The sequence below is a fragment of the Medicago sativa genome, chromosome 7 (assembly GCF_051527215.1).
Source record: "Medicago sativa cultivar Bolivia chromosome 7, Bolivia_mono, whole genome shotgun sequence".
In the NCBI taxonomy this organism is placed as follows: Eukaryota; Viridiplantae; Streptophyta; class Magnoliopsida; order Fabales; family Fabaceae; genus Medicago; species Medicago sativa.
Genome location: NC_140755.1, coordinates 31,374,182 through 31,395,980, shown reverse-complemented (window position 1 = coordinate 31,395,980; position 21,799 = coordinate 31,374,182). Strand labels below are relative to the sequence as shown.

The 21,799-nt window shown below is 34.5% G+C and overlaps 1 protein-coding gene across 1 annotated transcript; it reads left to right on the top strand.

Annotated features, from left to right (window-relative positions):
* Nucleotides 1–16,285: 16,285 nt before the first annotated feature.
* On the top strand, nt 16,286–20,280 carry SEOR1 (sieve element occlusion amino-terminus protein). The gene is made up of 7 exons (XM_085723948.1): nt 16,286–16,592; nt 16,801–16,905; nt 16,984–17,432; nt 17,902–18,008; nt 18,368–18,510; nt 18,604–19,095; nt 19,378–20,280. Exons 1-7 carry the CDS (start codon nt 16,377–16,379, stop codon nt 20,053–20,055), a joined length of 2,190 nt encoding a protein of 729 aa, XP_085580074.1. The 5' UTR covers nt 16,286–16,376; the 3' UTR covers nt 20,056–20,280.
* Nucleotides 20,281–21,799: the final 1,519 nt, after the last annotated feature.

The following is a 21,799-nucleotide window of genomic DNA, read 5'->3' as shown; positions in this document are numbered from 1 at the left end:
TCGTACTTCTTGAGTGAAGTAAAATCCACCGGTGACTCTATTTGAACTATTAAGGATTCCCATGGAATATCCATAGTCTTTTCTTTGTAGACGGACCCGGATTCTGGTACGCTTTGCATGTTTGATGTAGATTCTGAAACTTTTGAGCTTGATGATGCCATTTGATGATTGAGAAGATTTGAAGAAGATGAAGATTTTAGGGTTCTAAGGTTGAGAGAATGCGCTTACTTCGCAAGAGGTTTGAGAGCAAATGTGTTTGTTGTGAGTGAGTAGTGTGTGAATTGTCAAAGTGTTAAAAGTAAAACGATTGCAATTCAAAAGAGACAAACAAACATAACATTAATGACAAAATTGGGGGCGCGTGAAAAGTACTTTCAAAGCTTATTAAATCATCATTGCCCTTTTTGTTATACACCAACACATACAGGCCACGTAAGAAGTTCACAGAGTAACTACCAAGTTAGTGGGCCAGAAGTTACTTTTTAAAAGGTAACTTCCAACGTTTCCACTAATTCAACTATTCAGAAGCAACAAATCCAGCTTCTGGACTTCAGATGCTGACGTCATCATCAGAAGCGAGTTTTCCTCAGAACCTCAATAAAGAGCTTCTGATGGACTACCGCTTCTGAACTAACTTCAGAACCTAAAATCCTATTCAGGAGCAAGCAAGCATTTAATCAGATACAAAGTGCATGTTCAAATTTTTCTTTATAAAATCAAATCTTTCAACAGTTAAAGGCTTAGTAAATATATCAGCCCATTGATTTTCAGTATCAATGAATTGTATATCTAAAATTCCTTTTTGAACATAATCTCTGATAAAATGGTGTTTGATTTCAATGTGCTTAGCTCTTGAATGCAAAATTGGATTTTTAGACAAACAAATAGCAGCAGTATTATCACAATATATGGGAATACTGTTAGCAGTTATCTGATAATCTTCCAACTGATGTTTCATCCAAAGTAGTTGTGTACAACAACTTGCAGCTGAAATGTATTCTGCTTCTGCTGTAGACATAGCAATAGTTGTTTGTCTTTTGCTAGCCCAGGATATAAGATTATCACCCAGAAATTGACAATTGCCACTGGTTGACTTTCTTTCAATCCTATCACCAGCATAATCAGCATCACAGAATCCAATTAGCTTATAATCTAAGGATTTCCTATAAAGGAGTCCAAGATTAGTTGTTCCTTTCAAATACCTGAAGATTCTCTTGACAGCAGTCATATGAGATTCTCTAGGATCTGATTGGAATCTTGCACACAAGCATACACTGAATAAAATATCTGGCCTAGATGCAGTGAGGTATAACAAAGAACCAATCATACCTCTATACAGCTTCTGATCTACTTTAGCTCCTTCATCTTCTTTGCTCAGGTTGCACGTAGGATGCATTGGAGTGTTCATCACTTTACAATCTTCAAGTTTGAACTTCTTCAGAAGCTCCTTTGTGTACTTTGATTGATGAACATAGACTCCATCTTTGCATTGATTGATTTGAATGCCAAGGAAGAACTTCAGCTCTCCCATCATGCTCATTTCAAATTCATCCTGCATTAACTTAGAAAATTCCTTGCAAAGAGATGCATTAGTAGAACCAAATATTATATCATCAACATATATTTGCACAACAAGAATATCTTTCTCAAGGGTCCTTCTGAAGAGTGTAGTATCAACCTGTCCTCTTTTAAAATCATTTTTGATTAAGAAATTACTTAGTCTATCATACCAAGCTCTGGGAGCTTGTTTCAAGCCATATAGTGATTTCTTCAGTTTAAAAACATGGTCAGGATATTTAATATCCTCAAATCCAGGAGGTTGCTTAACATACACTTCTTCTTCTATGACACCATTGAGAAATGCACTCTTGACATCCATCTGATATAATATTATGCCATGATTAACTGCATAGGAAAGAAGTAACCTGATTGCTTCCAATCTTGCAACTGGAGCAAACGTTTCAGTGTAATCAATGCCTTCTTGTTGACTATACCCTTGTGCAACAAGCCTGGCTTTGTTTCTTGTTACTTCACCTTGCTCATTCAGCTTGTTTCTGAATACCCATTTTGTTCCAATAATGTTCTTGTGCAGAGGTTTGGGTACCAGATCCCACACATCATTTCTTTGAAATTGATTCAACTCTTCTTGCATAGCTAGGATCCATCCATCATCTGAAAGTGCTTCATCAACTGTTGTAGGTTCAATCATTGAGATTAGTCCAATCATTGACTCTTCTTGTCTGAAATGTGATCTTGTTCTTCTTGGACTATCTTTGTTTCCAATGATTAGCTCCTCAGGATGTGAAGACTTGTGTTTGAATGTGTTTCTGGGAGGATCTGCTTGATGTGAGCCATCTTGTGCTTCATCAGAAGCAGTTTCATCTTGCGCTTCTGATGTGGGTTCAGCTTCTGGACTATCTTCAGACTCAGCTATCTGATCAGGTTCTGGAGTAGCTTCAGGAACCTGTATCTCTGCAAAACTTTCCCCTTGCTTTGAAGTTTTATCTTCAAGCTCCTTGTCATCAAATTTAACGTGCATAGATTCTTCAACACAGAGTGTTTCTGAATTATACACTCTGTATGCCTTTGACCTTTCAGAGTAACCTAAAAAGATTCCTCTTTGGGCCTTGGCATCAAATTTCTTTAGGTAGAGCTTGTTGTTCAGAATGTAACAAGTACATCTAAATTGATGAAAGTAAGAGATATTGGGTTTTCTTCCTTTAAAGAGTTCATATGCTGTTTTCTCCAAAATAGGTCTAATATAGATCCTGTTTTGAACATAGCATGCTGTATTCACTGCTTCTGCCCAAAAATGTTTTGGTAAATTGTTTTCATGAATCATGGTTCTGGCCATTTCTTGTAAAGTTCTATTCTTTCTCTCTACAACCCCATTTTGTTGTGGTGTTCTAGGAGAAGAGAATTCATGGAAAATTCCATGTTTTTCACAAAAAACTTCAAATGGCTCATTTTCAAATTCTCCACCATGATCACTTCTGACTTTCAAAATTTTTGATTCTTTTTCAGATTGAATTTGAGTGCAGAAGCTACTGAATACATCACACGCAACATCTTTACTCTTTATGAATTTCACCCAAGTCCATCTACTGTAATCATCAACAATAACTAATCCATATCTACTTCCATATAAGGATGCAGTACTCACTGGTCCAAATAAATCAATATGGAGTAATTCTAAAGGTCTTGAGGTTGAAACAATGTCTTTGGTTTTAAAAGATGATTTCACAATTTTCCCTCTCTGACATGCACCACAGAGTGCATCTGAATGATAGTCAATGTCTGGTAGCCCTTTTACAAGTTGTAACTTACTAAGCTTAGAGATTAACCTCCAGTTAGCATGTCCCAACCTTCTGTGCCACATCCATTTCTTATCATTCACTGATAGTAGGCAAATCACCTTCTGATCAGCCAGTTCAGAAAAATTGATTTTATAGACATTGTCAACTCTCTTTCCCTTGAACACAATGGATTTGTCTTCCTTGTTGATTACTGTACAGTTGGGTTTTTCAAAAAGCACATCATAACCATTATCACAAAATTGACTAATGCTCAAAAGGTTATGTTCAAGACCATCTACCAACCATACATTATTAATTGAGGTAGAGGAATTACCAATAGTTCCTGTACCTATGATCTTGCCTGACTGGTTGCCTCCAAATTTCACATTTCCTCCCTCTTTCATTGTTAGGCTGAGGAACATGGACTTGTCTCCTGTCATGTGTCTTGAGCAACCGCTGTCTAGGTACCATGATCTTTGCTTTGGCACTGCTCTTAGACATACCTGCATCATTGACATTTTTAGATTTAGGTACCCATTGTTCTATGGGTCCTAGAAGGTTAGTACTTAAGGCTTTACTCTTCACTTCTTGTACCTTGTGCTGTGAGTTGGGTTGCTTCTGATTAACCATCACCTTAGGTTTTGGTACTTCAGAAGCAGTAACTGTCTTCTTCTGAAACTTAGACTTCAGAACCCCAGATTTTGGTTTCACCAGACTCTGAGGAATAGGTTCTGATCTTTTCAGGATCCTAACCTTTGAAGTCTTGGAATTAGATTTGATCATAGCCTTTGACTTAGAATTCTTTGGCTTTGAAGTAATCTTAGCTTTAGAACTAGAAGCTTCAGGTTCTGATTGAACAACAGTTTCCAACTCAGCCCCTTCTGGTACAAAGAATGTTTTCAGACCTTCCTTGATGCATTCACAACAAGACTTTAGATTGGTTTTATCAAGTTTCACTTCTGGAAAACCAATTCCTCTGCCATTGTTCTTGTAAATGCTATAAATCATAGAAGCTACTCTGCTTCTGTCAATGCCAGATATAATGAAATTTTCAAGAGCAATTTCATGATTACTTAAAGGTTTTTCATTACACTTTTCTTGTAGCTTCTGACATAAGAACCTGAGCTGATCTTCATATGTTTTACACATGAAGTCAAAGCCCCTAAGTCCTTGTTCAGAAGCTTTCAGATCCAATAGAGTTGATTTTTGCTGTTGTACCAAATCAGCATATTTTTCTTTTAAATCCTTCAACTCATTGGTTCTTACTTCAAAATGTGTAAGAAGTTCTTTAAGTGACTCAACAAGTTCATCTCTGGGAATTTTGGAATATACCTCGTTTTCATCTTCTGAGTCTGAATCTGATCCAGCTTCTGAAGTTGCTGTTGCTACCAACCCAACAGCTACCTTTGCATCTTCATCAGCTTCCTCTTTATCAGATCCAGATTCACTACCCAAGTCATCCCAGGTTGCCATTAAACTCTGCTTAATCTGCTTCTTGAATTTGCTTGGTTTGAATGTAGACCTCTTTGATTTGTCCTTTGACTTTTCTCTTTGAAGATCAGGGCATTCAGCAATGAAGTGTCCAGGCTTCTTACAGTTGAAGCATCCCTTCTGATCTTCTTTCCTTGAGCTTCTGGAGTTACCCCTTTTTGCGAGAAACTTTCTGTTCTTCTTGGCCAGATATTGAAGTCTGTTTGAGAGCATGGCCATTTCAGCAGCATCTGGTTCAGAATCTGAACTTGACTGTTCTTCCTCTTCAGATTCAACCACTTTGAGAGCTTTTGATGACTTGCCTTTGGATGGAAGAGCTATTGATTTACTCTTCTTAGTAGACTCATGTTCATTAAGACTTAACTCATGAACTTTGAGAGAACTAACAAGATCTTCGACACTTAAAGTGTTTAAATCTTTAGCTTCCTCAATGGCAGTCACCTTGGGTCTCCATCTGGCAGGTAAGCTTCTGAGAATCTTGCTTACATGATCAGAAGCAACATAGCTCTTCTTTAGAATCTGTAGCCCAGAAACTAAGGTTTGAAACCTTGAGTACATCTCCTCAATAGTTTCATCATCCTTCATCTTGAATAGCTCATACTGATGTACAAGCAGAAGAGCCTTTGCTTCTTTGACCTTCTTGCTCCCTTCATAATTTGAACAGAGAGAAGCAAACATAGCTTTAGCAGTGGATTTGTCACTCATCTTCATGTACTCTGCTTTGGGTATGGCAGTGACAAGAGCTCCTCTGATAATATGATGCTTCTTGTAGAGTTTCCTCAGTTCTGGAGTATGTTTCTTTCTATCCACAGCAGCTCCTTCTTCATCAAGGACAAGATCACCAACACTATCTTCCAGAATATCCCATAATTCTTCATCTAGGCTCATGATGTAACTGTAAAAATTGGTCTTCCACCAAGAGAACTCTTCAGCATCTCCATTGAACTTTGGAACTTTTCCAACACTGGTTTTCTTACTATCACTATAATCATGTGAGACATTTTTATAGCTAGTATCACTAGAACCAGAACCATTAGGAGGAGGAGTAGTCATGTTTTTCTCAGATCTTTGACTGTTGCACGGTTAAGTGTTACACAACAAACCAGGCTCTGATACCAATTGAAGGTGAGAAAAACACAAGAAGGGGGGGTTGAATTGTGTTTTGAAAAATTCTTCGTTTCTCTAAACAACTGAACACACTGATCAGAAGCTAGGTGAGACAGCTTCTGAAGTGATAATCAGAATCTAAATGCAGCGGAATAAAACAGAGAGAGAGAAGAAGAACGACACAAAGCAATTATACTGGTTCCTTCCACAATCCGGAAGTAGTCCAGTCCCCCTTGCACTTCCAAGGAGATTTCACTATGAGTAATATCTGATTACAAATGCTCAAGCACACAAGCAAGAGACTTCCTTTGCTCAAGCACACAAGCAAGAGACTTCCTTTGCTCAAGAACACAATCAAGAGACTTCCTGCTCAAGCACAATTGCAAGAGACTTCCTAACTAAACAAAATTACACAGAAAATTGTTTAAGGTTGAACACTTGATATACAATCAGAGGTGCTCACAATACAAATCAGATACAGACTCAATGAACTTAAGAATTTCTAAGATATGACTTTAAGACACAGAAATTCTAAGTGAATGCAGAACAATTTCAGCAGAGGTTTGGTACTAGTGAAAATCTTGTGAGTCTTTCGTTCAGCGTTCTTGCATTACCAAAACTCTAGGTCTTCACTCCTTTATATAGAGGTGTGAAAGAGACGTTGTGAAATTGCCAGCACACCAAAGAGTCGTTAGTTGAAGCTTGATCTTTCACCAATGATCTTTTGCCTGATTTGGTTGTTGTCCTATGAAGAACCAATTTGAAATCCATTCCTTATCCAAAGGAACATATATGCAGGCGAGACCGTATTCTGGAGCTGTTTTCTTGTCTTGAAGCGTGGACACAAAACAGAGTAGTGGAGAACGTGGTTGTACAATTCGTACAAAGTACAATGTCAACGCTTTCGTCCAAATTGCAAGCACAAGCCTTCAAACACCTTTGAAATGACCGTTGCAAAACTCCACTAATCCTTTGTTTGTGTTTTCGAATCCAATAGACCGCTTTTGCATTGATAATTCTTCAATTCTTGAATCTTTTGCAAATCCAGTTGAGATTCAGCTTCTGGTGAAATAGCTTCTGATGAGGCGGCTTCTGATGATGCAGCTTCTGATGATATGACTTCTGCAGCTTCTGATGACGCAGCTTCTGATGATGTGGCTTCTGGACCTCTTGTCTTCAGAAGCACTATTCTTCAGGAGCAGCTTACTTCAGGAGCGCTATTTCTTCAGGAGCAGCTTGACTTCAGGAGCGCTTTGCCTTCAGAATCATCTAAGCTTCATTTTCTTTTGCTCTTTATTTGCTCATTCAGAACCAATGATGATGTAACTTTATAATTATGGTCCTGTACACTTGAACAAATATTAGCTAGTCCAATTTACAATTTTTAATACCTTGTTATCATCAAAACTCTTTAAGGTTCATTGTTAAACACATTTTGTTCCAACAATTGTTTCAAATGGATTAAAATAAGTGAATCATGTTTCAAAATGTCCACTCTAAGTGTATTAAACAATCCCTGAAGGATTGCTTAACTAATGATTCATTTTGATCATTTGTGATATATTTCTCGAAGAACTACAAGATCAATGAAGGCTCCAGAAGAGCAAATATATTGTTATATGGAATAATAGAATTACGTACTGAGATGCATTATATGATATCCAGTAGAGCATTATATAAAACTAATTTCATATAAATTTATTACGTTTCAAGGATATCATATTGAAGAAAGAAAAAAAAAAGTTAAATATCTCTATATTACGAGATTACTCTGGAGAAAATAAGAGTAGTGAAAGAAAAAAAAAGGTTGATTTATACTGCACTTATATTAGTGCAATGGAAGCAAATATTATTGTAAACCAGAAATTTACATATTATATTTTTAGTGCAATGGAAGCACGTATTATTTTAAACCAGAAGTTTACAAATTGTATTAAATTTATCATTGGCAAGACCGGTTGGGTTATCCCGGATCTATTATGATGCATAAATTAGTTGAAAAAAAAATTGAATATATGTTGAAGAGCCAGAAGATTCTTCAATATAGTAACTATTGTGTTACTAGTTCCCATAGAAAGTTGACAATAAGAATGAGTCTCTCACTTATATAAGGTGATATTTAAATTAATACAATGATCATGTGAATCACTTAGATATTATAACTAAATGATCACATGTATATCCACAACCAGAAGTTTGTGAGATTCTTATGTCAACAAATTTGACTAAGAGTTTATTTTAAGAACTTTTTAGAAATCATTTGATAAGTATCATTTGTCAATTGATATTGAATAACCTGTAGCATATGCTCATAAAAATGGACTTGAAGATCCATTCTTTAGACGTCTAAAGTTAATTGTATAATTGATACATATCAGACCATGCCTTATAAACTCTATTTTGGTTATGAGACCATAAACTAAATATTGGGAATCAACAAGTTGTTGAGATATTGATTCGCATCAAGCCAACACAATACTATATATAAGTTCTCCCCTTAATTTATCATTGGTTTTAGGTTAACAACCTAATATTTCTCATCTAAGTGGATGTTTGGATGGGTTGTGTATATCACAATTGCTCCAATATAATACACTACGATAAATCTCGAAACAATATTGGGAAAAAAATATTTGACATGAATCTCCATCTATCATTAATTATGCTGAGCCTACTTATTTGCAGCCCAGTAGGCTGATTATCAATTGATGGATTAATTTTCCCAATATTAGGGGGAGATAATAAGCAGCTGAAAAATGTGAACCTGAATTTCAAATAAATTATTAGAAAGGAAATATTATTATCTCATCTTGATCCTCAAGATATAGCTCATTTGCAAAGTTAAACAAATCAAATATCAGCTGCTAATGCTCCAAATGAAATAGATTTCCTTGTCGGATAATCTAATATGCAAATGAGTCTCAATCGTGCCTGAAGCATGATAGATCAATCGGTTCCAAATATAAAAATCCTTGAATAAGAAAAGGAGCTTAAAGGAAAGATAACCCAAACAAGGATACAGAAACTCTAAAAGAGTTTTATGACATAATTGATTTTTTTCAGTTCCAGAAGAACTGATCAGGTACCTGAAACTTATGAAATATTAATAAATTATGTCATGAATGAAAGATCTCAATGGAATGAGATAGAACCGAAATGAAGTCAATGTCGACGTGTTTTTGAGTATAATATAGCGCTATATTTGATAAGTAATAATGAGGATCGTGAATTCAAGTCTATTAAAGATTATAGAAAAGGAAAATATCTGTAGATGTAAAAGAGACAATTCCAGTGAAATCAAACTCTTTGGACCTGTAGTCCGCACACTCGAAGATGTGAAGTTAAATGGATGTATATGATTTTTCCCGTGAAAAGGGAATTAGAATGGTAAAATACATATATATAGAGTTTGATATGTTCACCTAAAGTGAATAGGTAAATGTCTACTATTTATTTTTAAGAGACATATATTCTTTAAAGACATATTCACCTGAAGTGAATTCAAGAACTTTTTTGATTAAGTTCAGTAGCACATGAAATGCTCAAATTATATGAAACATGTGTTACCATTTATTTATATGACTCACTTGGTAGTGATATATGAAACTCCCTGAAGTATTTCATTTGTGTAATACATACTATCAAAATTATTGAAAAGATGATATCATTTTTCGATTTTAAGAATATGGAAATGAATTTCTTATAATTGATTTTATGACAATCATATAAAAATTATTAGAACTCCTGAAGAGATTCTAAATTTTGTTATATAAAGGTCAATATAAACAAATCTAGTTGATTATGTAATATAATGATTGTGATGTCACTTGATGTGAGTAAAGATCACGTCCTCAAGAAAATTATGAACAATTTGAATTGGTCAGAAACAACAATATCATCCGATCATTTGAAAATGTTAGCACTACATCAAGGAAGTAGAGAATGCTCTTTATTAAGGATTATGATTTCACATATACGAGAAACTTGTGGTTTTCTAGTTTTATAATTAGAATCTTTCTACAACTCAATATGAAGACAATATCTCAAGTACTGCTAATTTGGAGAAGAACATGGAGATATACCATATCTTTCTACATAGTCACCGTCAAGTAAAGATTTTGGATAACCAAGATAAAAGATTATTTGACTTTCATCATCTCATATATAATTATCTTTATGAGGGGGAGACACAAATGTGTTCTGCACTCTTTTTCCCTTAACCATTGTTTTATCGCATTGGGTTTTCCTGGTAAGGTTTTTAACGAGGCAGATTATGACACAAAAGAATGTTGTACTCTTTTTCCTTCACTAAATTTTTTTCCCTTTGGGTTTTTTTTTAGTAAGGTTTTAATGAGGCATATCCTGATGGACATCCAAGGGGGAGTGTTATGAAATAATGACTTAGTGGATGTCCATCCTTCTTCACCTTCCTATAACCCCCATGTCCATCCTTCTTCACCTTCCTATAACCCCCATTAGTAAGTGAATAGTTAGTGGACCTTAATTGCCTTGATCACTCACTTACTCACCTTGTGTCCTATAAATAGGGCTCATATTGTATTGTAAAGACACACTTGTAAAGAGAATAATACAAAGTGCTTTTATCTTCTTCCTCCTCTTCTTTGATCTTATGTTTTAGTTTATTTCTTAACAATTTCACATTTATAGATAATGGTTATTAGACCAAAATTGGTTAAATATCAATAATCATTAAGTTTTATTGATAAAAAGCATGTGAGAACAATTAGGATACACTACTGTGCGCTTAGGATACACTACTGTGCGCTTAATTGTGCAGGAAATTGTAAGTAAATGAGGATCTGTTTGGACATGATCAACACTCTAGACTAACTTCAACGCTCTGGACCTTAAAGAGAAGCTATATGTAATAGACAAAGACAAGCTATGTATCAATTTCAAGGCCAAGCTCTGTGGAATGCAAGTCAACGCTATGTGTCAAAGCCTCTACATCTTGAGATCTTTTGTACTAGTCGTTAGCTCTGAGATACGAGATACGTCACTGATGCAACAACACTTGTTGATGGAAATAAATGATTGATTCGTTGAGTGGATTTAGTTGAGAAGATTACATCAATCAACCAAGAATTCAATGACAAAGATTTCTTCAGCAACGGTCTACTCAACATAACTTCATATAAAAGACCCGCTTTGGCTGAAGAACGTTACACAACATGCATGTACAATACTGTATTTTGGTTATATTCATTTCATTCAAGTACAAAACATCTCATCCATAAGATCAAATCATTTATAACAAAGGTGATCGATCCTCTGATCAGATCATCATTCAAAAACAAATTTATGCTACTTGAGAAATTATAGTATTGCATTTTTATATATAAAAAATACATAACTTGTTGAGATATTTGTACTAAATGAAAATACAATACTTGCATAATAAACAAAATAAAAAGTTAAATAATTTTTTAAAAAGTATATTTGACTTATTGAAGAAAAAATGTTAAAATTAATGTATGCATTAATTAGTACTACGTGAAATAATTAGAATTTAATTAAATTAAACAAAATATTTTTCATCTAGTCATATGTTTTTAATTTTTTTATAAAACAATTTTTCAAGTCAAAATATCAATGGGACTAATATGTGCAAAAGTGGATAAAATTGTGGGCTAACAAGTTATAGTTACCTCAAAGATGAACTTGAGTTTACTAGCGCCCCTTTCTCTATAAATGTAAGGTTAACACACACAAAAAAATCAAACAATTGACACTTGAGAGGCAAAATTCAACAATTGAAATTTGGGGACCAAAATTGAGCAATTGAAATTAGGCGTCCAAAATCAAACACTAACTGTGATACTTGAAACATCATAATTTATCCTAGTATCGTATATTTTATTAACCCTTAAAAAATCATATATTTTGTTAAAGGTTCGTGTTAATCGGGGCACTGGTTAAGTATTAAAAAAAAAGGAAGTTATTACTAAAAAAGTAAAGTTTTTTGTTTTTATAGATTAATTACACAATTATCAATGCAATAACTAATACTCCATTCGTTTCACAATGAATGTCGTTTAAGGTTTTGTCACACAGATTAAGAAATGGAACGAAATAATCATTAGATGTAACACTTTTACTAAACTACCTTTACTTTATAAGAAAAAGACAAACTTAGAGTTGTATAGAAAATTGTGTGAGAAAAGTTGGAGTATTTATTGAGGGTAAAGTTGGAAGAAAAAAATTAAAGTTGTATTGAAAATGTAAAGTGACATTCATTTTAAAACAATTTTTTTTTGTTAAACTGATACTCATTTTAAAACGGAAGGAGTATATAATTTCCTTCATTAGTATCATTAACCAGGAGAATATATTTTTTTCACCTTTCTATCTTTCGATTATGGAACAAATATTCTCAACTGAAGTTGCAAGTAAAAAATAGAATCGAAGCCCAAAAAAAAAAAGCATATCACATACACTGTTTTCAACACGTCTGTTTATTACCGCGATTTGAATCCATTTGTCCCTCTTTAGTGAACATCGAAGATTTAATCAAAGGCAAAGTTGATTAACGAATAGTTTTATAAACTACTCCCTCCGGTCACATTTATAAGCAAAAAACACATTTTTAGGTTCATTGAATAATTAATGTATCTGGTCACATTTATATGTTAGATACATTAGTTATTCAATGTACCTAAAAAGTTGTTTTTTGCTTATAAATGTGACCGGAGGAAGTATATTTTATGGTAGCTTCCCAATTATTAAAGGTTGATGATAGCTTATAAACAAACACCCATAATGTACTAGTACTAGCCACTCTTTTAATTAGGGTACGCAGAGACTCAAAGCAGACAATACTTCATAAAAGCGTGCAATAAACTTGAGATTGAACATTGAGAATGTCTATGGGAATTGAGGGTGTACGACACGCATGAGGGTTGGCAAACATTTTAGCTCATTAACTAACCTAAACAAAGGGTTTCTATTTGATTTTTGCTCTCCACCCAGCATATTTTGCTCGCACCCTGCACTGCTTCCAAATATACCCTTGCGTTAGTTAAGTCACGCAGCGTGACTTAACTATCACACGTTGTAAGCCATGCGTGACTTAACTAACGCAAGTTGTAAGCCATGCGTGACTTAAGTCACGCACCACCGGCCTATGCGCGAGTTAACTCACGCACGTTGGCCGGTGGTCTGTGCTCAAGAACACACGTTTTTGTGGACGGTGGTCACATTTTCAACCTTCAATCTACACGTTTTTTACAACCTTTACACGTTTTTTTTTACCACATTTATGGTAGTTACAACCTAGGCTCCCATCTCTCCATACTTCCCTAATTCCTCACACCATCTCACTTTCTTCCCCTCCTCACTCTCTCCCTCTATTTCTCTTATTTCCTTTTTTTTCAATATTCTCTTTGGGGTAAAAAGTGATCAATTTTCGTGGGGTAAAATAGTGAGTAGCCGACTTGGGGAAGTGATCGACCCTTGGGATAATTTTAAACCTGTTTTTTTAACCGCAGAAACTTTTTACCGTGGGTAAAAAGAACTTCTTGTGGTAAAAAAAACAGATTTAAATTTAGCCTAATGGTTGATGATGTATTTTCCCCAAGAAGGCTGCTCACTATTTTACCCCACGAAGATTGTTCACTTTTTACCCCAAGGAGAAAATAAGTAGATTTAGTGAATAAGTTCAAACTTATTGTATGAATTATTGTAATGTAATGTATGAATTATTAATAAAATGGGATATTATTTATGCCTCAATTTTGTTCCTTTGTTTTATATTTGCTTTTAGTTTCTAATGTTGTATTTACCTTTATTTATATTTGTATTAATTTAAAGAATAATATCGAATCAATAATTTAGAATAAAATTAAGAAAATAATTTAGATTAATGTAAACAAAATAATTTCAAAATAAAGTTAATAAAATAAATTAGAATAAAGTTAATAAAGTTAAGAAAATAACATAATTTGAATAAAGTTAATATAAACAAAATAATTTTGAATAATGTAAATAACATAATTTGAAAATAGTAAATAAATTTAAAAAAAAGTAGCTTTGCGCCACTTAACTTGCGCAGCGTTACTTAACATGTGCATTAATTTACACTTGCGCAAGTTAACTAGTGCAGGGGCATTTTGAGCATGGATGCAGGGTGCGAGCAAAATGTGCTGGGTGGAGAGCAAAATTCTTTCTATTTCTGTATATCGAAAAATCTAATATTGTTTCGAAATCAAAGTTAAAGCATATGGTAGTTTATAAACACACACCCTCTTCATTGAGGTGCTTTTTAACCAAAGACAGCCATGAGGGCCCACTTAAAACCCCAGACAAACAATACCTCATAAAAGTAGTACAACATGCTTGAAGTCGGAACAATTTTAAATTGAACCTTAGTATTGCAGAGAGTTGAAAAAAATGTGGTTGATGCAATCACAAATAATCAAAAACTTTGATAACACCACCGTGGATAGGGGTGTGCAAAATTAAAACTAAATCAAAACCAAAACCAATATTTGGTTTTGGTTTGGTTCCTGAAACCACTTCTCTAAAAACCGGTTTTTAAATACAACCAGTTTGGATATGGTTTATAACCGGTTCGAAACCAGTTTGAACCCAGTTTGAAGTAAAAACAATTTTCTCTTTCGCTTCTTTTCTCGCACTTCCCGGAACCTTCTCTTCTATTCTATTCACTCCTCACATCACCATGAGATGAGGCCGATTCAGCTTTCCACCACCAACCGCCACCGGTTCAGCCACCGCTTCCGGTTCACCAAACAACAACAACAACAACAGCCACCCTCAACGCCACCGCTTCCGCTAAAAAGATTGAACCGGATCGGAAGTGGAAGTGGAGGAACGGTGATATACGGACATCACGAGGAACCAGTTCGTCGTCAGATCCATCGTGAAATCCAGATCTTGCGTGATGTTGATGATGTTAACGTGGTCAAGTGTCATGAGATGTACGATCACAACGCTGAGATTCAGGTTTTGCTTGAATACATGGACGGTGGATCTCTCGAACGGAAACATATTCCTCCGGCGGAGTCAATCTCTCGGAGTTTCTGGAGAAGGCCATCGGAACCACCTGGATGCGGTGGTCGGAGTTCAGATTTAAAAACAGCTTGGTTATCGGTTATGTAGGAATCGACGGAAAACACAGTGGTTGAAGAATCAATGGACAGATAAGAAAATATGGTTAAAATCCGGATCCGAATTTTAATTGGTTTGGATATCCAACCCGTTTAAAATGGGTTGGTTGGTAACCATTTAAAAAAAATCCAGATATTTTAAAATGGATCTGGATATAGTTATGGTTTGGGCCTCAAACTGGTTATTATGCACACCCCTAACCGTGGATGCGTTTGCGGAAAGTTTTATAAAAGAAAAAAGACAGGTGCATTTTATTAGATCTTTTTCATATTGTTTTTAGGGTTAAATAAGCAAAATGATCCCCAAAATATGATAATATTTTATTTTAGTCCTCCTAAAATATTTCTTAGGTCTTTGGTCCCTTCAAAAAATTTCATCCATGAAATTAGTCCCGACTTTTTATTCGACTCATGTCTAAGCTTCATTTTTTTTAATGAAATTTTCCAGAAATGGATAGAAAATTCTTACAATATTTTTCCAAGAAAAAATAATAGAATTTTTTAACAAAACATGAATTTAATATGAATTTTTTAGCACCAAAAACAGAAAAATTCATATTTAATCACTGTTTCGTTAAAAACTTCTATTTTTTTGGAGAGGCTGTCATTATATTCTACCTATTTCTGGAAAATTTCATTAAAAAAAAATTGAAGGTTAGACATGAATGGACTAAAAAGTAGGGACTAATTTTATGAATGGAAAATTTTGAAGAGACCAAAAGCCTAGCCTAAGGAATATTTTAGGGAGACTAAAATCAAATGTTGATATATTTAAGGAGACCGTTTACTTATTTAACCTTTGTTTTTAACTAAATTATCCATGATTTCTTGAAATTCATAATTTTCTCAAAGTTTGTTATAATAAAAAAAAAAATAGTATTTTTAGTTAAAAAGCATTCAAAGCATATGTATTTTTAGTTAAAGAACCATTCAAAAAGCACCCAAGGAAATCCTTAAGTTTTGTCTTTTTATAAAACCATCGAAGTAGATGCTAAAGGATTTGTTTGATAATCTATTAATCATCGAAGTAGCTTTATCTTGTTTTGTCACAACAAGAGTTTATCTGATTTGGCACATACTAAAGTGAAGAAGTAGGAAGTAGGGAAAGAGAGAATATAAGCTAAGAATAATCTTTCACTTAATATTCCAAAAACTTAATTATGGTGAAAGAAAGGAAGTTGATTCATCTGGACTTTATTCCTTTCTACTTATTATAATTAGGACTGTCACACTCCATTTGAAAATAGAACTTCACCAATCACCATCTCTTCTCTGATTCAATACTAGAGTTCTTCATTTACACTTTTGTTTCTTCTTTTGTTTTTTGTTGGTTACAATGACTAGCATTGGCAAGTTAGGTGCTATGCAACAACTGATGAAAGGTGGAAAAGTGATGCCTGCGAATGTAATATCTGATGATACCATTTTGGTGAAGAAAATAGTTGCAGATCATAATCCTGAGGGACTTGATTATGATGTCAAACCACTTCTACATATCGTTGAAGATATTCTTCGACGTTCTACCCTCAGCAGTTCTGAACATGATTCAACGGTATGATTCTAACGGCGAAAATATATTGTTACTTCAATTTCCAAGTAAATATTGTTCGTTATATATCGAGTAAATGAGCATTTCGATTCTCAAAATTGTAACGGTAGAACCGTCTAGTCCTCGAATTTCTGATATACTCTTATTTAATACATATGCTGATTTGGCTGAGATTTTCATATATCATGTTATAATGTATTGTTTCTTTCAGGGTGAACTATCCAGTGTTGATCAACTTGAAGACAGAAATCACCTTCCTGCCTACACAAGCATGTTGGAGGCCTTGTCTGTTAAGATTGATCGGATTTCTTGTGAGGTGATAAAAAAATTACCTAAACAATATTCTCGGTTTGATGTTTTCTCATCAATATAACAAATAAACTGTAAATTTCAGATTTCCTACAAGATTCTTTCTGGTATAGATGCACACTCCACAACAGTCGCAATATTTGAGATGCTTACAATCTACAAGTGGGATGTTAAGTTGGTCCTAGCCTTAGCAGCATTTGCTTTAAACTATGGCGAATTCTGGCTTCTTGCTCATATTCACGATACAAACCAACTGGCAAAATCGATGGCGATTCTTAAGCAGTTACCTGGTATCATGGAGCATTCCAGCTCACTAAAGCCACGGTTTGATACGCTTAATGATCTAGTAAATGTCATATTGGAAGTGACCAAATGTGTCATTGAGTTCAACGATCTTCCAACTCAATACATTTCACGAGAGGTATCAGCCTACAACACTGTCTCAAATCATATCCCAGTTGCTGCATACTGGTCTATTAGAAGTATTGTGGCTTGTGCAGCTCAGATTACAAGCCTCACTACTCTTGGTTATGAGTACGTTTTTCCTGTCATTTATCGAGAAGTTTGTTAACTCATCTTTAGACTAAAGCACTGTTTGGCAAGGCTGAACTGCTAGCTCATAGCAGATATCTTATAGCGTATAAGCTCGTATAATCAAAGTAGAACTATTTGATAACAATTTTCTCTTAAGAGCTTATAGCGTTTTTACACAAACTTATACCGTTTTTGAGCTACTACTTCAAGTAGCATTGGAGATTATATGTTAAATAAAAATAATCTTTTGTCATTTAATATTTACGAGTTAGTTCAACACTGAATTTAGTAAACACTTCAAATTCAATATGTTTGCTTATCTGCTGTCAGTTATAAGTTCGTCGGCTATCTGCTACAGTCTACCAAACAGAGACTAAAAGAAGGGAATTTAAATATTCATTACACCTAGCTGCTAAATAGCATAGTTTAGTATGACAGACATATTATATATATTATCAAATTGTTTCAGAATCTTCACCTCTAATGATGCTTGGGAGCTTTCAACATTGGCTTTCAAGCTTAGAAGTATAGTGGATCATCTCAGAAAGCAACTGGATATCTGCAAAATACACATTGGTAGACCACTTAAATATTATATTTAGATGGAATCATACATACATCTTCACACAAAAATATTTTTTGTAGGCATAAGATGTGAAAAAATTATAAATAAGTGTTGTTATATTAACTATAGCAGCGCTGTTTAGTACAAAATACTCTCAAACAACGACAATGTCAGGTCTATCGATCTGATGCATAGCAGAATATGAACAAACCGCTATACATCGATGGTCAACATAATATTAGCTAATAGTCAATCTTGGTTATTGTCTATCCATATCCATCCATGCATATATCAATCTATCTGGTTTGATTCTTTTGGATATGATGTGCATCTAAGCATTGGCCTAATTTAAGATGGTCATTGAATGCAGAGAAAGAAATGGATACCGAAGCTTATGGATTGCTACGGGAATTATTTTTGACACCACACACTGACAACATGAAGATCATCAAGGCTTTGATTTATTCACATGAGGACATTTTACCTCTATACGATGGTGTTTCAAAGAAAAGGGTTTGATTTTCTAACTCCAATAACATTTCTAAATACTTAGACGAGAAGCCGATTATACTAATTATTATTGTTATGATTAATGCAAACAAACAGGTGAGCCTTGAGGCACTGAGAAGGAAGAATGTGTTACTTCTATTTTCAGGCCTAGAGTTCTCAACCGACGAGCTTCTAATACTCGAACAGATCTATAACGAATCAAAGGCACATGCACCGAGACAAGACAATAGATATGAACTAGTTTGGATCCCAATTGTAGACCAAACCTCTGAATGGACAGACCAAAAGCAAATGCAATTTGAGAATCTGAGAGAGAGTATGCCATGGTTTTCGGTGTATCATCCTTCATTGATAAGCAAGGCAGTTGTTTGGTTCATACAGAGTGAATGGAAATACAAGAATAAGCCGATTCTTGTTGTTTTGGATCCTCAAGGGAGGGTTGCTTGCCCTAATGCTATTCACATGATGTGGATTTGGGGAAGTGCTGCTTTTCCTTTTACAAGTTTTAAAGAAGAAACTCTTTGGAAGGATGAGACTTGGAGACTTGAATTGCTTGTCGATGGCATTGACTCGGAAATATTGAACTGGGTAAGTTTATATTCTAGCTATAGAAAAATCTCTTTTTATCCCTTTTTTGTACATTCATGCTACTAATAATATAACTTTAACCCAAAACCACATTGCTGCATTCATTGGAGGAATGAATGCTATGGAATAGTTCGCTAAATAGTACACAACGAGTCAATCTATATTCTGACTTTGCAAAACAGTACTAAACACAAATTCGGAACATGGATGATTAGATCTGCAACTGTGTGATTGTCAGTCAATCTATTTCCCTATTACGTATTTATTTTTCTGATTCGACAGATTAAGGAAGGAAAGTACATTTTCTTGTACGGAGGAGACGACCCTGAATGGATAAAGAGATTTGTGAAAGAAGCCCGAAAAGTAGCACAGGCGACACGTACACCGCTAGAGATGGTATACGTAGGAAAAAGCAACAAGCGAGATCAAGTGCAAAAAGTATGCGACACTATTCTCCGCGAAAATCTGTTTACTCACAGCTGGTCAGAACAAAGCATGATATGGTTCTTCTGGACACGTCTCCAAAGCATGCTCTTCTCCAAAATCCAACTGAAACAAGTCGATGACAACGACCTTGTGATGCAAGAAATCAAAAAACTTCTTAGCTACGACAAACAAGGCGGTTGGATTGTTCTAGCAAAAGGGTCACAAATTGTGGTCAATGGACATGCTTCAACTGGTTTACAATCATTGGTTGAGTATGATCTCATGTGGAAAGATCATGCTGAACGAGTTGGTTTCGAAACAGCTTTCAAGGAACATTATGGGAAGCTTCATGCAGTTGATAACCCTTGTTGTAGATTTGAGTTCTCACATTCAATGGGAAGGATACCTGATCGACTCACGTGCCCCGAGTGTCGTCGGAATATGCATGTTCTTACCACTTTTCAGTGCTGCCATGATGATAATGTTGAAGAGGATTTTTTCGTTAGTAGTGTTGCTCCTCCTAACACTAATTAATTGATCTTTTGTTGTTTTTTTTTTGAAGGAAGATCTTTTGTTGTTTGTTTTCATTATTTTGGTTTTGTTGATTATGGCTCCATGCAGTTTATTGCATAGCCCTAAATGTTTGTTTGTTTGTTTTTTTTAATCATGAATCAATGTAATAAACTGTCCAAGGGTCTTGTTGTATAAACTGGAGTACATTGGATGATCAATAAAATTATATATGTCTCTCTTTCTAAATGTGCACACTTCTTAAAAAATAAAAATAAGATTTGCTTAAAATGAACTTTTAGTTCCTCAATTTCTAAAATCGATTTTTTGGTCCCCATTAAGCAACTCATGGGATTTTTTAGGTCCTCCACCATTTTTGATAACGTGCCTCTTAGGTGGCATTAGTGACTTGGATAAAATGTCTTCCATTTCAGCAATTTATTTAATGCATTTATGCTTAAATAGTTAAATAATATTATTTATTATGTTTAATATTTAAGAAAAAACTAATAATCTTTTATAAAAGGTTAAAATGCACTTTTGTCCCACCAACGTTCACAATCAAACGATTTTTGTCACTTTATTTTAAAATCTCACTTTTGGTCCTCCAACTTTCAACCCATTTGTAAAATTATGGCACAATTATTTTGACTTTATCAAATCTGATGTAACTCGTTTTACTCAAAAAATAATTGCCATATGGGTCACTGACGTGGAATTTGTTTAATAAAAAAAGGGAATCATGTGATGGTTGTATAACGAGAGGATTCCAATAATGTTGAGAGATATTATGCATCTTCTTCCATCGTCAATCCAAATATCGTCTTTTTCTTCTTCAGTATTTATCATTTATCATACTTTCGTCATTATTTTCCTTCATTCCTCTTTCTTCTCCATTAGCTGCATCCACTATCTAAATACCAATTTCTACTCAATTCATCGTTGGAATCTTAGGTATCACAAAAAAGATGTTGCTCATAGTCATGTTGGTCCTTCTTACAGTCATGCTCTTCAATGAACTTTGCTTGATGCTTATTTTTGTTGCAGTAGCTCTTCTCCACATGTCCAAATTTCTTATAGTGTCAACATTGTGGTTTTTCATGCCATCTACAATCTTTCTCGGCGTGATTTGTCTTCTTGTATATGCCACATGGAGGATGCTCGTCTTGATTTTTCTATGAGAAATTTCTAGAAATTTATTTGCTTCAAGAATTTTCTCCGCTTTTTTTGTTTCCTCCAAATCCTTTATTTTGATGTCGTAATTTGAGCTTTGATTGGAAGGCATTTTCAACTATGTATTCATCATGCCTACTTAGTCGACAAATCTTTGGTTTGCACAATCGTAGTAACAGTTGCATCATGCTTACGAGGAATAGAAATTAGATTTTTCTTCTTTTGTCGAGAATATTATCCAACAGTAAGCTCTCATTTGACTTACTAATTCTTTTATCTTGGTATAATAGTCTTTTATGGTCCTAGACTCTTTCATTTTTATTAACTCGAACTCACGTCCTAGAAGTTGAAGATTAATGGCATGTACCTTAGCTTGTCACTTCCTTAAAACTCCTGCTTTAATGTACCTCACACATCTTTGGCGTTTAGCTCCATTATTCTCACAAAGATAATGTATGATACCACTTGTTGCAAAAAGAACAATGTCTTTGAATCTTTCTCTTTATTTTCATTCAACTGCTTTTTTTTTAGCTGCAATGAGAGTTGAAGTGTGCAAAAAAAAAAAATAGTAAATCCTTCATTTGCAATCTCCCAT

Excerpts from the sequence above, each read along its gene's own strand:
- SEOR1 (XM_085723948.1), top strand. The coding sequence starts at position 16,377 with ATGACTAGCATTGGCAAGTTAGGTGCTATGCAACAACTGATGAAAGGT. Across the intron at positions 16,593-16,800 it reads GTTCTGAACATGATTCAACG|GGTGAACTATCCAGTGTTGA; the intron begins GTATGATTCTAA and ends TGTTTCTTTCAG. Across the intron at positions 19,096-19,377 it reads ACTCGGAAATATTGAACTGG|ATTAAGGAAGGAAAGTACAT; the intron begins GTAAGTTTATAT and ends CTGATTCGACAG.